We start from the raw sequence: 14,286 nt of genomic DNA on the forward strand, positions 1-14,286 counted from the left end.
TCGGGTGCTTCAAAAAATACCCCGCCGCTGTAATTCAGGTACCCAGTGCCCAAAAAGGGGATCCTCTTCTTCTGGGGTCCCTCCCCTTATGGGAAGCACTCTCACAAGGGGGTTATCTTACGGGCACGCTCCCATGTGATACAGTGGCGGCCATAGCCGCCAAGTGTATCACTTGGCCCCGCACCTCGGTGCCCCACAACATTGATTTAATTGACAGCAGCGGGAGCCAATGGCTGCACTGCGATCATTCTCCAATGAAGAGCCGCCTCAAGCTGGGGGAAAGAATCAAGGGATTGCGCCCACGGAGTTTCGTGGCTCAGATAAGTAAAACGGGGGCCCGCCCACCCCCCTCCCCCAAGAGTGCAAGGTGTTTTTTCACCTTAATGCATAGGATGCATTAAGGTGAAAAAACATGAAGCTTTACAACCTGTCATGGATCTTGAGATATTAAAGTGTTTCTACTTGACATCTGTTACACAGGAGAGGGACATTACAAGCTGTTGGCTTATTCAATGCAAGGACACCTGCGTTTAAGATGCTAAGTAAGCTGAATTGTGAAAGACATTTCCATTATGTGATAAGCCTGTTTAAAGCCGTTTGATTAGCAGGTGTGGGTATCTTCTGTTAGTAGAGACAGACCGTCTGTCTAAAGATGTGGAATGACATACCATGTTCTATTGTGTGATGCCAATACTGTGTTGTAACTGATTAAGTCAAAAGGGTCTCTGCCCTGTCTTAAGGCTAACTCACTCTCCAGACGGTCCCGTTGTTCTGTGGCTGGCTATTGTGTACATTGATTGCCCCCTGGGGCTTCTGTCTCAATACACATAAGCCTTTCTATCCAAGCTATTGGGCCAATCCCTGTTGACTATTTCAAGTCCTCATTTGCATGGTCAAGGAGGACCCGAGTGAGAACTGCATATACTTTACAATTGACCAATAGGAAAGCGGTTGTTGGGAATGGGATGTTCCAAATTCTGTATAAAAGTGTGCTGTGTACTTGAAAATAAAGAGTCCTGTTTGAACTTGCATACAGCCTGCCTGGTGTTTGTTCTTAATGGGTTCGAATGGCACATAGCTGTAATTCGGATCCCGGAACCTTGGATGACTGGACCATCAGACGTTGCAATCTGCAAGCTGATCCAATAGAAGCAGAGGGGTGTTGGGAGAGCAGAACCGGGCGAGCAAAGGATCTCGTCACATTGGTGGCAGCAGTGGGATTTGCTCTCCAGTTACTGGGACAACTCCAAACCACCACCATGAATGACCAGCTATGCAGCCTGGAGGAGAACCATGCTAAAAGACTTGCTTGAGAGCCGTGGAGGGACCGGTGGGAAGAACAAGGCCACCCTGATCATTGCGCTAGCCGAGATGGATCAGAGGGATGGTGATGCAGGACCCCGGTCAGTTGAAGACTTGTTCCAGCAGCGAGTTCAACAGCGGTTGGCATTATATGGTGCTAACCCATCAGAGACCGCCATACAGAATACCATTAGAGACATCCAGCTGCAGGAACAGAGAGAACGAGAGCGGCAACAGAGAGAACGAGAGCGGCAACAGAGAGAACGAGAGCGGCAACAGAGAGAACGAGAGCGGCAACATGAGCTGAGAAGTGCAGAAATATGGCAATCGGTGACAACGTCTGAAGAAGCAGCACCAAAGGAAAGAAGAGGAGAGGTACAGATACCAGTAACCATGGAAGAGAAATTCAGAAGGAGGTTGCGAGAGAAGCAGATACAGCGCAGAGGACCAGTATCAGAGGAGGTCCTGCTTGGGTGGTCTGATTCAATCCGCTGCGAACTCTGGAAAGAAGCGCTAGCCCGTGAGAGAAATACGGCAATCGGTGGATGGGACTGTGGTCTCCACTCACAGCAACCCAGCGGAAGAGCTGGCAACAGAGCAGAGTGCCCCAGGCCTCTGCTCTCAACTAACAGGAGAGGGGGTTCCTGTGGTAGTGGATGGGACTCTGATCTCCACTGACACAACCCCAGAAAATGGTGCGGCACTGAGACAGGAGGATGTCGGTTTTGCTTTGCAAGCACCGGGGGATTTTCACCTAGCATCAGTGGATGGGACTTCAGTCTCCACTGGTATACCCCAGGAATGGTGGCCAGTTGGCCCAGATCCCCAACAGCATGATGAACTGAGCCCAGCCACCCTGTCTTCTCTCCAGCGGCTGAAAGGACTCCAGGGAGAAGGGCCAGTCCAGGCCTCTCCCCAGCGGCAGGCGTGTTCTCTGAGAGAGGCAGAGATTGGCTGGGTGAGTAATGCTCTGTTTGGGACAAGGTATCTGGGGTACTGGGTGGGTACCGGAATTGGGATCTCTCCCAGTGTTAGTCTCCTGCCAAAGGGGGAGATGTGTGACAGACCTAGCCGGCACATGGGCTTTTGGAGAGGACTGAATGCGAGCCTGTTGCCGTCCGATTATGGGCCAGGACCTCAAAACAGGAAGGCAGATGGGTCATCCCAGCAGACAGTCCTGGAACCTTAAGACTACTTTTCCAACATCCTCGAGTTGACCCGTTCGGGTCCCACTGCGGCTGTTGGACTGTTTCCCAGGGAAAGTAATGTCATGGATCTTGAGATATTAAAGTGTTTCTACTTGACATCTGTTACACAGGAGAGGGACATTACAAGCTGTTGGCTTATTCAATGCAAGGACACCTGCGTTTAAGATGCTAAGTAAGCTGAATTGTGAAAGACATTTCCATTATGTGATAAGCCTGTTTAAAGCCGTTTGATTAGCAGGTGTGGGTATCTTCTGTTAGTAGAGACAGACCGTCTGTCTAAAGATGTGGAATGACATACCATGTTCTATTGTGTGATGCCAATACTGTGTTGTAACTGATTAAGTCAAAAGGGTCTCTGCCCTGTCTTAAGGCTAACTCACTCTCCAGACGGTCCCGTTGTTCTGTGGCTGGCTATTGTGTACATTGATTGCCCCCTGGGGCTTCTGTCTCAATACACATAAGCCTTTCTATCCAAGCTATTGGGCCAATCCCTGTTGACTATTTCAAGTCCTCATTTGCATGGTCAAGGAGGACCTGAGTGAGAACTGCATATACTTTACAATTGACCAATAGGAAAGTGGTTGTTGGGAATGGGATGTTCCAAATTATGTATAAAAGTGTGCTGTGTACTTGAAAATAAAGAGTCCTGTTTGAACTTACATACAGCCTGCCTGGTGTTTGTTCTTAATGGGTCCGAATGGCACATAGCTGTAATTCGGATCCCGGAACCTTGGATGACTGGACCATCAGACGTTGCAATCTGCAAGCTGATCCAATAGAAGCAGAGGGGTGTCGGGAGAGCAGAACCGGGCGAGCAAAGGATCTCGTCACACAACCCCTTTAAATTCCCTTTCTTATGCTCAGTGTGACCTTCAGCAAGTCGTCTTCACCACGTTTAGATGCCTAAATGCATTGAGTTGCTGCCATATGATTGGCCTATTAGCAATTTGGGCTACCAAGCAATTGACTCCAAAGACATGTTGGTAGGTTAATTGGCTCCTGTCTAAATTGTCCCCAGTATGTGTATGTATGAATGTGAGTTAGGGACCTTAGATGGCAAGCTTCTTGAGGGTAGGGACTGATGTGATCGTACAAGGGCCGCCATTAGGGGGTACAGGCAGTACATCTGTAAGGGGCCCGGAGGTCCCCGGATGGCAACCCCCCTTTTTTTTAGTTAAAAAAAATAAAAATTATATAAGGGATAGCGGAGGACAGGGATAACGGAAGACAGGGATAGCGGATAGGGGAAGACAGGGATAGCGGAGGACAGGGATAACGGAGGCTCAGGATAGTGGAAGACAGGGATAGCGGAGGACGGGGATAGGGGAAGACCGGGATAGCGGAAGATTTTTTTTTACATATATTTTTTATTTCTTTGTTGTTTTTATTAAAGGGCCCAGAGGTCCCCAGATGGCTAATCCCCCCCCAGCGTCTCAATACACGTGGCAACCCCCCCCCCCGCTTCTCAATTTGAGGCGGTAGCACCCGCCCCCCAGTTCTCTGCTCCAGTGGGCCCATGCCTGAAGCGATGTAAGGGGCCCCATATTTCCTGATGGTGGCCCTGTGTATATGTGAAGTGCTGCGTAAATTGACAGCATTGTACAAGTACCTGAAATAAACAATGAATTGAACAGGTGTACCCAATAAAGTGGCTGGTGAATGTATACTTGGGTGCAAACAAATGATAACCACACACATAGGAACACTGTAAACTTTTTTTAATGTTTAATTTTTAATAAGTTGGCTTTAAGCTATAGGTACTAGATGCTCAAAAAGAGCGTATCAAACAAATAATTAGACCTTCAGGTCTAAGCTGTACATAATGACACAAAAGGTGAGCCTTAAAAATCAACATTGTGCTACATACATTGTCTTGAGCGAAGAAGAGACATTATTCTGCATTAAGAAGTTTAAAAACATCAGTAAAAGAAAAAAAAAATTCCTTCACTTTCCCAATTTGGCTTTTTTTTACCATTCACTCAACAAAAATGAAAAAAAAATAAAGAAATAAAAAAAGACACAAATACAAAGCATATTACAACAAATGGTCGTCAAACAGAGTAACAATTTATCATTGCATAAAGAAGTCCTCCACCCAAGAGGACCCTAGAATAGATGGAGAAATGTAAACATTACCCGCCTCCTTTCTTCTAAATTCCTCAACTTTAGAAACTGTCAGACATAAAAAAGGTGTTTTCTTTTTTAATGGAGCAAAATTAGCATTTTTTTTCTTTATGGAGAAAAATTTGCAAAATAAAAAAGGCGTTGCCATGAGCTTCCAAAACACATTTCAAGGGAAACGGGCTTCTGTGAGCAACGGCTCAAATTTAAATTCTGTTTAAAGGGTAAGTTTACCTTTACAGAAAATCTGTAAGATGAAATTACACTGGACTCCCCCCCCCCCCCAGTCCCGCTGTACCCAAGTCCTGCGATCACCCGCTAATAGACATCAGGTCACCGCTTTACCGGTCCAGGGATTTGTTCTTCCCCTTTGCTATATCAGCACAGTGGTTACGGGTTAGGGTGCAATCACACCTGCGAACGCCCCCTGCTGGCGATTAGATGTGAAAACCGCAGAAGGGGGTTCCCCTCTATAAGCTGCGAGTTGGCAGTCCCATTGAAAGTACTAGGAGGCTGCCAGCTCACGCAGCTAAATCGCACCCACTCACATGTAATCTCTCTAGCAGCAAATAAATGCAAAGTGATTGGCTATCGACGCAGGCAGTCTACGTCCAGGGCTGATCACTCATGTGCGATTTCTGCATGAGCCCCAAAACCCCCCCCCCCCGGTTCACGCTAGTGCGGTGCGGGAAACTCAGCGATTCCTCTGCATTATCTGCACTGTATAACAGTCGCACTGTTCTGCGATCTGCTGCAGGTGTCCATGGAAATGTAACCTCTCCAAAAGCAGATTGAGAACGCAGTGAGTTTGCCTCACCCAGATAGCATGGATATAAAACACCAATATAATCCAGTTCCAGTGCAAAGAAAATAAAAAATAAAAAAAAGTTGCCTGCACCTTTTTGATGCGGAGCAATTTGAGCGTTCCAAAATGAATGGGCTCAAATCACACCGCAAAGAATGGCATGCGATTTGCACAGGAATGTGGTGCTATTTCTATGCGATTCACAGTGTAAACCTAGGCTCAGTGATTACATGAAAGTGGGAGCGATTAGCTGAGAGAACCAACAGCCTCCCATTACCCTGCCAGTTCCTCTCCATCTCTGGGTCTGCTAAAACTGATTAAAATCAATGCAGTTCCTGCCCGACTTCTTTTGGCGTCTCATCAGTTATTCAAAAAGAGTCCTGACTGATGGTATAAAGCCGACCATAGACTGTGTGAGTGTCAGCCGGTTCAGCAGGAAACAGCCGAGATTCAAACCATATAATGTGCAGGCTGAATGTACCCAAGATCATCATTCAAGCAACTTGGGTACAATCAGACTGTTGGATTTTACATGCGATTATGGCTAGCGACTGTTATAGTCGTGGTTGCAGGAAAGGAAAAAATAAATAAAAAAATCGCGCCTTTGGACAGAGGGATGGCCAATAAATAAGGAATCCACAAATCTATATATAAAATATCTTTATGAAGCTATGCTACAGAAAATACGTTTAAAAAAAATATATATATTTCTTTCAAGCAATTACAACAAGAACTCAAATCAGAATTCCCACTATAATTTCCCTTTAACCACTTGCCTACTGTGCACATATACCCCCTTCCTCCTTCCTGCCCAGGCGAAATTTCAGCTTCCGGCACTGCGTCGCTTTAACTGACAATTGCGCGGTCGTGCGACGTGGCTCCCAAACAAAATTGACGTCCCTTTTTTCCCACAAATAGGAGCTTTCTTTTGGTGGCATTTTTTTTTTGTGCTATAAACAAAACAAAAAAAAAAGAAGAGCGTAAATTTGTAAAAAAAACAAAAAAAACACAATAATTTTTTACTTTTTGGGGGTACTTGAGGACTGAGGGCGAGAACCACTGATTTATATCTTAGGAATGAACAAACATTTGCTACAAAAACTTAAAAAAAAAAAAAAAAAAAAACCTTCAGCAACAAAACGACTCATCTTTGGTCCTTAAAAAAGGTAAGCATCTAAGCATACAGAAATGACTAATGTCCGCTGTCGGCCGCTGCTTCACTTCTGCGTTGTCTCAAGGCACTTTCAGATTCGGGTGTGCTTGAAGGTGGTACATGCGTGCCAACGTCGTCTTCCTCTTCTGTCCCAGAGCCCTCCGCTTCAGAATTCTCCCCAGAACCCTCAGCATTAGAATTTCCAGCTTCTTCATTGCCCTCTGCTTGCTCATCCTTCTCCTCTTCATCTTCTTCGCTGACATCCTCGTCAGACACTTTTTCATCACCCGGGTCCTTCTCTACCTCTTCAATGTCTTTCCTAGGAATATCTGAAATAAAAAATAAAAAAAATATTTGTTCTGTTGGGTACACCATTACATGATCTGCATGCAGGATTTCTGTCTGAAAGCTGCAGGAAGTGTCACTAAACTAAGAGAGCTCGCCAGCGCCCTTACAATTGGGAACTACAAGACGCCTGCCGCAGTGGCAGAGGGCATGAATGATGAGGGTGTGTGGGCTCCAGATACAATGCATCTCCCTCCCCCCAATCAGAGGCTATCACAGTGATCAGGTGACCTGGAACCAGGATTTCCGGGTCCCAATCATTAGTATGGGACACGAGGACTCCCAGTGAGAGCCCAGTCTCTGTGCTAGGAGAACGCGACGCACTCCCAGCACAAAAGACAGATACGCTTACATGCGGCCCCACGGAAAAAAGCCCAGTTCAGCAAGGCCGCACTGTCGGCTGGAAGGGTTTAAGCAGCATCTTGTGGTGGAAAGAAAAAAATAAAATAAAATCGCTCAATTTCCCCATTAACACAGTGAGGGGAGGAGCCTTCCTGGCTGGCAAACTACAATACTTACTGCTAATGGCTATAGCCACCAGCAGAAATCGCATGTAAAAAAATCTGGACAGGCTGGTTATACACAAGTGGATCAATGGATTGATTTGGGTACAACCAGCCTACCCACACATGTCCCTACTGAATTGGCCGAGATTGTATTCATCTATGGTCGGCTTTACCCTAGGTCCATACCTGTGCAGGTTGCGGTTTGCATGGGCACGAGAGCCCATTATTTGAATGGACTGCCGTGCCTCGCAGGAAAGAAGTCCCTGCACTACATAGGAAATCGCAGTCCGCATGGGAACTGCGAGTACAGTGCAGTTCCCAGTGCGCGTGCGATTTTCAGTGCGGGCGGCGAGCTATTAGGATTAACGGGTCCCACATTTTGCTGTGCGGGTGGTTGCAGCTATGGGAATTTGTGCGAGTCTTGCAGCGGCACCACCAGCACAGGTGTAAACCTAGCCTTATGAAACCCTCCTGCAAGCGTCAGCGGGGCTACTCATTTCTTCTACATAACAAGGGGACTCCAGCTCCCCTGTATTTCCAGTGCGGGCAGCGTGCTATTAGGATTAGCGGTTCCCGCATTTTGCTTTGTGGGTGGTTGCAGCTACAGGAATTTTTGAGAGTCTCGCAGCAGCCCCACCCGCACAGGTGTGGGTGAACCTAGCCTTATGAAGCCCTCCTGCAAGCTTCATTGGTGCTAGTCATTTCTTCTACATGACAAGAGGACTCCAGCTCCCCCATATTTCCAGTAATGTCCCTCTTTCTTGTTCAGAATAAATCAGACACACAATTTCTAGTGCAGATAGTTTGGCGTAAGCTGGCAGACATATGGCGCTTTTCATCCACAAAACGTAGTCACCTCTACAGCAACGTACATATGAATTTCTGGTTTTCGGAAGGTCTTTGATGTTTACATGAACATCTGGTATCCTTAGAAAACCAGAAGAAACAGATCATTATTCTACCTCAAATGGAACGCTTATGTGGAACATACAATCTAACAGGAATTGTAATTCATTATCTACAAACACATGGATAAGGATCGACGTTCCCCTCCAGCTGTCTGAGGAACTGAAAAATGATGAACCTCTTGGCCAAGGCTGATCATCTTTATTTGTGGAAGAACACCAGAAGAAAAGGGTCCCGATACAAAGGAGATAATAATCAGATGGGCATTGGAAAGCGATCGCTACACCGAGAATTCAGAACTGGAAACTAATGCTATTCATCTGTAAAAGCTTGACCTCTATAATGACATCTGCCATTTTCCTCTTGTTGTTTCAGAATGATCAACATTGACGTGTATTACGTCAAGCCAAAAAACAAAATAACTCCAGGATAACCAGGATAAGTGCAATGCTTTGCAGTAAACTAGTCCCAGCAGGCTCTTTTTGGCAACGCTTATAATTTACAATATGGAGTGACTTCATGTTGCCCCCGAGGGCTGGCTTCCTATCAAACATCCAATCAGGTTTCAGGATTAACTTGTATTAAAAAGTTTCTCTGATGCCGCATACACACCATCACTTTATGTGTTGAAAAAAAACGACATTTTCTGTGAAGTAAAAAGTGACGTTTTTGAAACTTAAATTTTCAAAGACGAAGTTGCCTACACACCATCGTTTTTCTCACAATGTTCTAGCAAAGCGAGGTTACGTTTCTCACGTTTTTCCATTGAAGCTTGCTTCATAAGTAGCTTCTGGGCATGCGCGGGTGAAAAAACGTCGTTTTAAACGACGTTTTTTGCTACACACGGTCAATTTCTGTGAAGTAAAAGTTTACGTTTTGAAAAACGACACATAAAATTGAAGCATGCTTCAAATTTTTTTTTGTCGTTTTTCACAAGACATAAAACGACGTTTTCCCCCACACACGGTCATTTAAAGTGACGTTTTTAAAAACGTAATTTTTTTTCATCACATAAAGTGATGGTGTGTATGCGGCATAAGGCTTGGTTCACACTGGTCCGATGCGAGGAACCCAGTGAATCCAGTGCGGGTTTCCCACATCGCACACAGGTTCACATGGAGATCTGAGAACCGCTGCGGGTGTCAATGTAATGAGATTCGGTTTTCAGATCGCCGTGCAAACTGAAATGGTGCAGGAATCGAATCAATGCGATCCGATTCCAGTGCGGACCAAAAAAAAAGGGTCCTGCACCACCTTGGTGTGACTGCAATGTGATTTCAGACATACAGGGCCAGATTCACAGTTGTCTACTGATACGCCGGCGTATTTTCAAATTTGCCACGTCGTAGCGTTGTTTTGAATCCTCAAAACAAGTTACGACGGCTTTAGGCTTCGATCCGACAGGCGTACGGCTTCGTACGCCTTCGGATCGTAGGTGTAATTCTCCGGCGGCCGCTTTGTGGAGTTTGCGTCGTTTTCCAGCGTTGAGTATGCAAATTAGCTGATTACGGCGATCCACGAAGGTACGCGCGTTCGTCGCATTCTCTTACGTCGTCGCTAGTCGGCTTTTCCCGTCGTAAAGTTGCGGCTTCTATTTCATGGCTTATATTTAGACAGCCCATGTTAAAGTATGGCCGTCGTTCCTGCGTCAAATTTTAAAAAATGTTTTGGTTTGCGTAAGACGTCCGGGAATACGAAAGGACGTAACGCACGTCGGCGTTCAAAAAACACGTCGGGGCGCCGTAATTTCGCGCAAAGCACGGTGGGAAATTTCCTAACGGAGCATGCGCAGAACGTTCGGCGCGGGAACGCACCCAATTTAAATGGTACACGTCCCATTTGAATTAGGCGGGCTTGCGCCGGACGGCTTTACGTTACACCGCCGTAAGTTTACACGCAAGTGCTTGGTGAATAAGGCACTTGCGCTGAAAACTTGCGGCTGTGTAACGTAAAGACGATACGTTACGCCGCCCAAGATCTCTGTGAATCGAGCCCACAGTTTGTATGGCTGAAATCGCATCACACAGACATCGCATGTCATCTGAACAGCAATGCAGTGCGAATCACGTGATGTCTGGCATCACACTAGTGTGAACTGGGCCTTAGACCCCTTTCACACTGGGGACATTTTCAGGCACTTAAGCACTAGAAAAAAACCCTACTAAGCGCCTGAAAACCGCGCCTCTCATTCATTTCAGTGTGCCTTTTCACACTGGGGCGGTGCACTTGCGGGACAGGAAAAAAGGTCATGCAAGCAGCATCTTTTGGGGTGGGTTGGGAACGATGTATACCACGCTCCCAAAACGCCCCTGTCCATTGGATTAAAGCCCCGCAAAACGGGAGTTTTTAACCCCTTTCTTGGGGTTAGAAGTGCCCCACTAGCGGGCAAAAGGCGACACAAAAGCGTTGCTTAAACAACAGTAAATCGCCGCTAAAACGAGCGATGCTTTAGCGCCAATGCGTCCGCAGCCCCAGTATGAAAGGGGTCTTAGGTTTGATTTCAATGGGCCGGCCAAGGTGTAAAAAACAAAAAAAAAAAAGACTGGACTAAAAAAAAAAAAAAAATTCCCTTATGCTTTCCCCAAAAAATGCCATAGCACCATGTGTTTTGATGTGCACATCAGCAGATTTGTGGGAGTGCCATTAACAATGAATGACACCACCATGCGTCCGATAAATTTGCGTATTTCTGCGTTTGTTGGGAAAGCATGCGTTTCCGACACAAAAAGACCTGAGCCTAGCCTTAAAGTCACCTCTGTGTCCTGTCATGTACTCCAAGAAAAGGATTTTACAGGTAAGCCGTTATAAAAATCCTGTTTTCTTTATCGTACACCAGGGGACACAGAGCCATTAATCATTACATAAAGCAATGCCCCATATGAAGGGAGGGAGACACAGATCAAGCAAACCGGGACTAGAAGCTCTATACTGCCGCCTGCAGCACACTTCGCCCAAAGGCGGCATCCTCACGTGCCCTTCTATTTGATAAAATTTAGAGAATGTGTGGACTGATGACCAAGTTGCAGCCTTACAGATCTCAGTCACCGAAGCCTGGTGGTGCACTGCCTATGAAGCACTTATTGCTCTGGTTGAGTGCGCCTTAACAGAAAAAGGAGGAGTCTTATTCTTTAATAGTCTGTCCAATCCACTTGGAGATAGTGGATCTTGATGCCGCTTGTCCCTTCTTGGGACCATCCGGCAAAGTAAACAAAATATCTGTCTTGCGTATCTGAGCGGTCGCTTGCAGATACACTCTCTAGATCTTATGAGAGTTGTAAAGGTGTAACAACTTTTCCTCCGCTGTCTGCGGATTTGGAAAAAAAGAAGGTAGGACTATGTCCTAATTTAAATGAAAAGCCGACACCACCTTAGGTAAAAAAGCCGGTTGGGGTCGTAGTACAATTTTATCTTTATGACAAACTAGATAAGGCTCTTTACAAGCAAGAGCTGCCAATTCAGATACTCTTCTCGCTGAAGACATAGCAATCAGAAACGCCCATTCCCTGCTTAAAAGAATCAGCGGAATGTGGCGGATAGGTTCAAAGGGTTGCTTCTGCAACACAGACAAAACTAAATTCAGATCCCATGGACATAAGGGGGACTTAATTGGCGGATTGATCCGTAGTACCCCCTGAATGAAAGCCCTCACTAGGGAATGAGATGCCAGAGGTCTTTGAAAAAGAGGACAGAGAGAGCCGATATTTGGCCCTTAATAGTACTATGGGCTAATTTCATATCCACTCCTAGCTGGCAAAAGGCAAGAATCCTACTATGTCATATCTCTGAGGATTCCATCTATTAGTTTCACACCATCAAACATATGACTTCCATACTCTATAGTAGATCTGTCTGGAAGCTGTTTTTCTGGCATTAATAATCGTAGAAAGTACTGATCCTGAGAGCCCTCTTTAGAATGTGGGTCTCAGCAGTCAAACCGTCAAATTTAGCCCTTGTAAGAAAGGGTGGAACACTGGACCTTGAGATAACAGGTTGTGACGAAGCGGAAGTTTCCACGGTGTCCCTACTGCCATCTTTATGATGTCGGCGTACCAGGGTCTTCTGGGCCAATCTGGAGATTACTGGAATTCCTTCCCTCTTGATTCTGCAAATCAGTCTTTGTAGAAGGGGGAATTGGTGGAAAGGCATAAAATCAGTGAAAACCGATTCCATGGCACTATCAGTGCATCCGATCCGTAAGCCAGAGGATCTTTTGTTCTGGATACAAAATTGTCCAACTTCCTGTTGAACCTGGAAGCCAATAGATCTACATCCGGGGTCCCCCATCTCTGGCAAATGGCCTGAAAGATTTTGGGGTGGAGAGACCACTCTCCTGGTGATAACCGCTGGTGACTCAAATAGTCCGCTTGCCAGTTCTCTACCCCTGGAATGAAAATAGGAATATGTTTTTCTGCCCATCTCAAGATACGATTCACTTCCTTCTGGGCGCCCTGGCTGTAGGTGTCTCCTTGGTGATTGATGTAAGCCACTGCTGTAGCATTTTCGGACAAAATTCGAACAGGGCGGCCCTGTAACCTGCTTGTCCAAGTTCTGATGGCCCAATACACTGCCAGCAACTCCAATAGGTTGATAGGCAAGCTTCTTTCGGCTTTGGTCCATCTTCCCTGGGCTGAAGCCTGTTAGGCTGGCATCTGTTGACATCACCTTCCAGGTGATTGGGTGAAAAGATCTTCCTTTCTGCAAGTTCTTGCTCCTTAGCCACCGACTGAAGTCCCGGCGCACCTGTGCAGACAGGTGCATGGGTAAATCCAGGGCTTGGATCTTCCTGTTCCAGGCCGTTAATATATCGGTCTGAAGCAGTCTCGAATGAAACTGGGCATATGGTACAGCCTCGAAAGAGGCCACCATCTTCCCCAATAGTCTCATGCAAAGACGAATGGATGGCTTTTTCTTTGCCTTCACCTTGTGGATCAGATCCTTTAGTGATTTCATCTTTGACTCTGGTAGAAACACCCGGCTTTGGGCTGTATCTATGATCATTCCTAGATACTCTACCCTTCTTCGGGCTTGTAGCAAGGATTTTTGTAAGTTTACTATCCATCCTAATCTCTCCAGGCATCCTATAGTAATGGATACCGCGTGATTTAACCCTGCCACTGATTGATCTATCACCAGTAGATCGTCCATCCTGTTATCCTTATGCCCTGTGCTCTGAGATTTGCTAGTACCTTTGTAAACACTCGGGGTGCGGTGGCTACCCCGAAAGGCAGAGCTACAAATTGAAAGTGGCAATGCTTTACCGCAAACCTTAAGATTCTCGGGTGAGCGGGATGGATAGGTACATGTAAATAGGCGTCCTTGAAGTCTATTGACGCCAAGAAATCTCCGCCTAGTAGGGTGGAGCCTGCTGAACGAATAGTTTCCATACGGAAATGGCAAATGTTGAGAAACTGATTTAGAGATCTTAGATCCAAAATGCCCGTGCGTTCTTCCGTGATTTCCAGTCCTTATGGCTTTAAAAGTGCGTGCACGTGCGCACCCGCGTGTCCTTTCGCTACTGCAGTCGCCTGGAGGCATGGGGAGAACTCTTTACCCCTCTTTGGGGCATTTTACTTTCCCCCCTGTTCCTTCTTTTAGCACAGAGAAGCAGAGCTCTGGAGCAGAAGCGTGTGACTGGGCTCTGGCATGTGTAAAGTCTGAGGTAAGCAGATTTTACTCTTTACTCCCTCCGGTGGCACTTAGGCTCCTCTTCCCTTCCCTTATCCCCACTGTAGGGTTACCCCAATCTTCACCCATCTCAGCGGGCTTTGTCTGCCAACCTTCAGGGTTCTGGGTTCCTATTTAAAGGATACCTCTTCCCTGGGCCTTGTAAAATACTCTGACCAGGCCTTTTAGCTGCAATAGCGAAAGTGCTGGAACCTCAGAGCCCAGTCCTCCAAAGATAGACATTACAGGCGATGTCTCCTGCAAGAGGCCCGAGTC

General features: G+C 46.3%; 1 protein-coding gene across 1 annotated transcript in view; it reads right to left on the bottom strand.

Annotated features, from left to right (window-relative positions):
- Positions 1-6,427: 6,427 nt before the first annotated feature.
- Positions 6,428-14,286, bottom strand: part of TMX4 (thioredoxin related transmembrane protein 4) — a gene marked incomplete at its 5' end in the record, with an annotated part of 76,679 nt that continues 68,820 nt past the window's right edge. The window contains one exon of the mRNA XM_040347852.1: positions 6,428-6,918. Coding sequence (XP_040203786.1) covers positions 6,629-6,918 — 290 coding nt within the window. The remainder of the gene's footprint in view (positions 6,919-14,286) is intronic.

Source organism: Rana temporaria, chromosome 4, assembly GCF_905171775.1.
Source record: "Rana temporaria chromosome 4, aRanTem1.1, whole genome shotgun sequence".
NCBI lineage: Eukaryota > Metazoa > Chordata > Amphibia > Anura > Ranidae > Rana > Rana temporaria.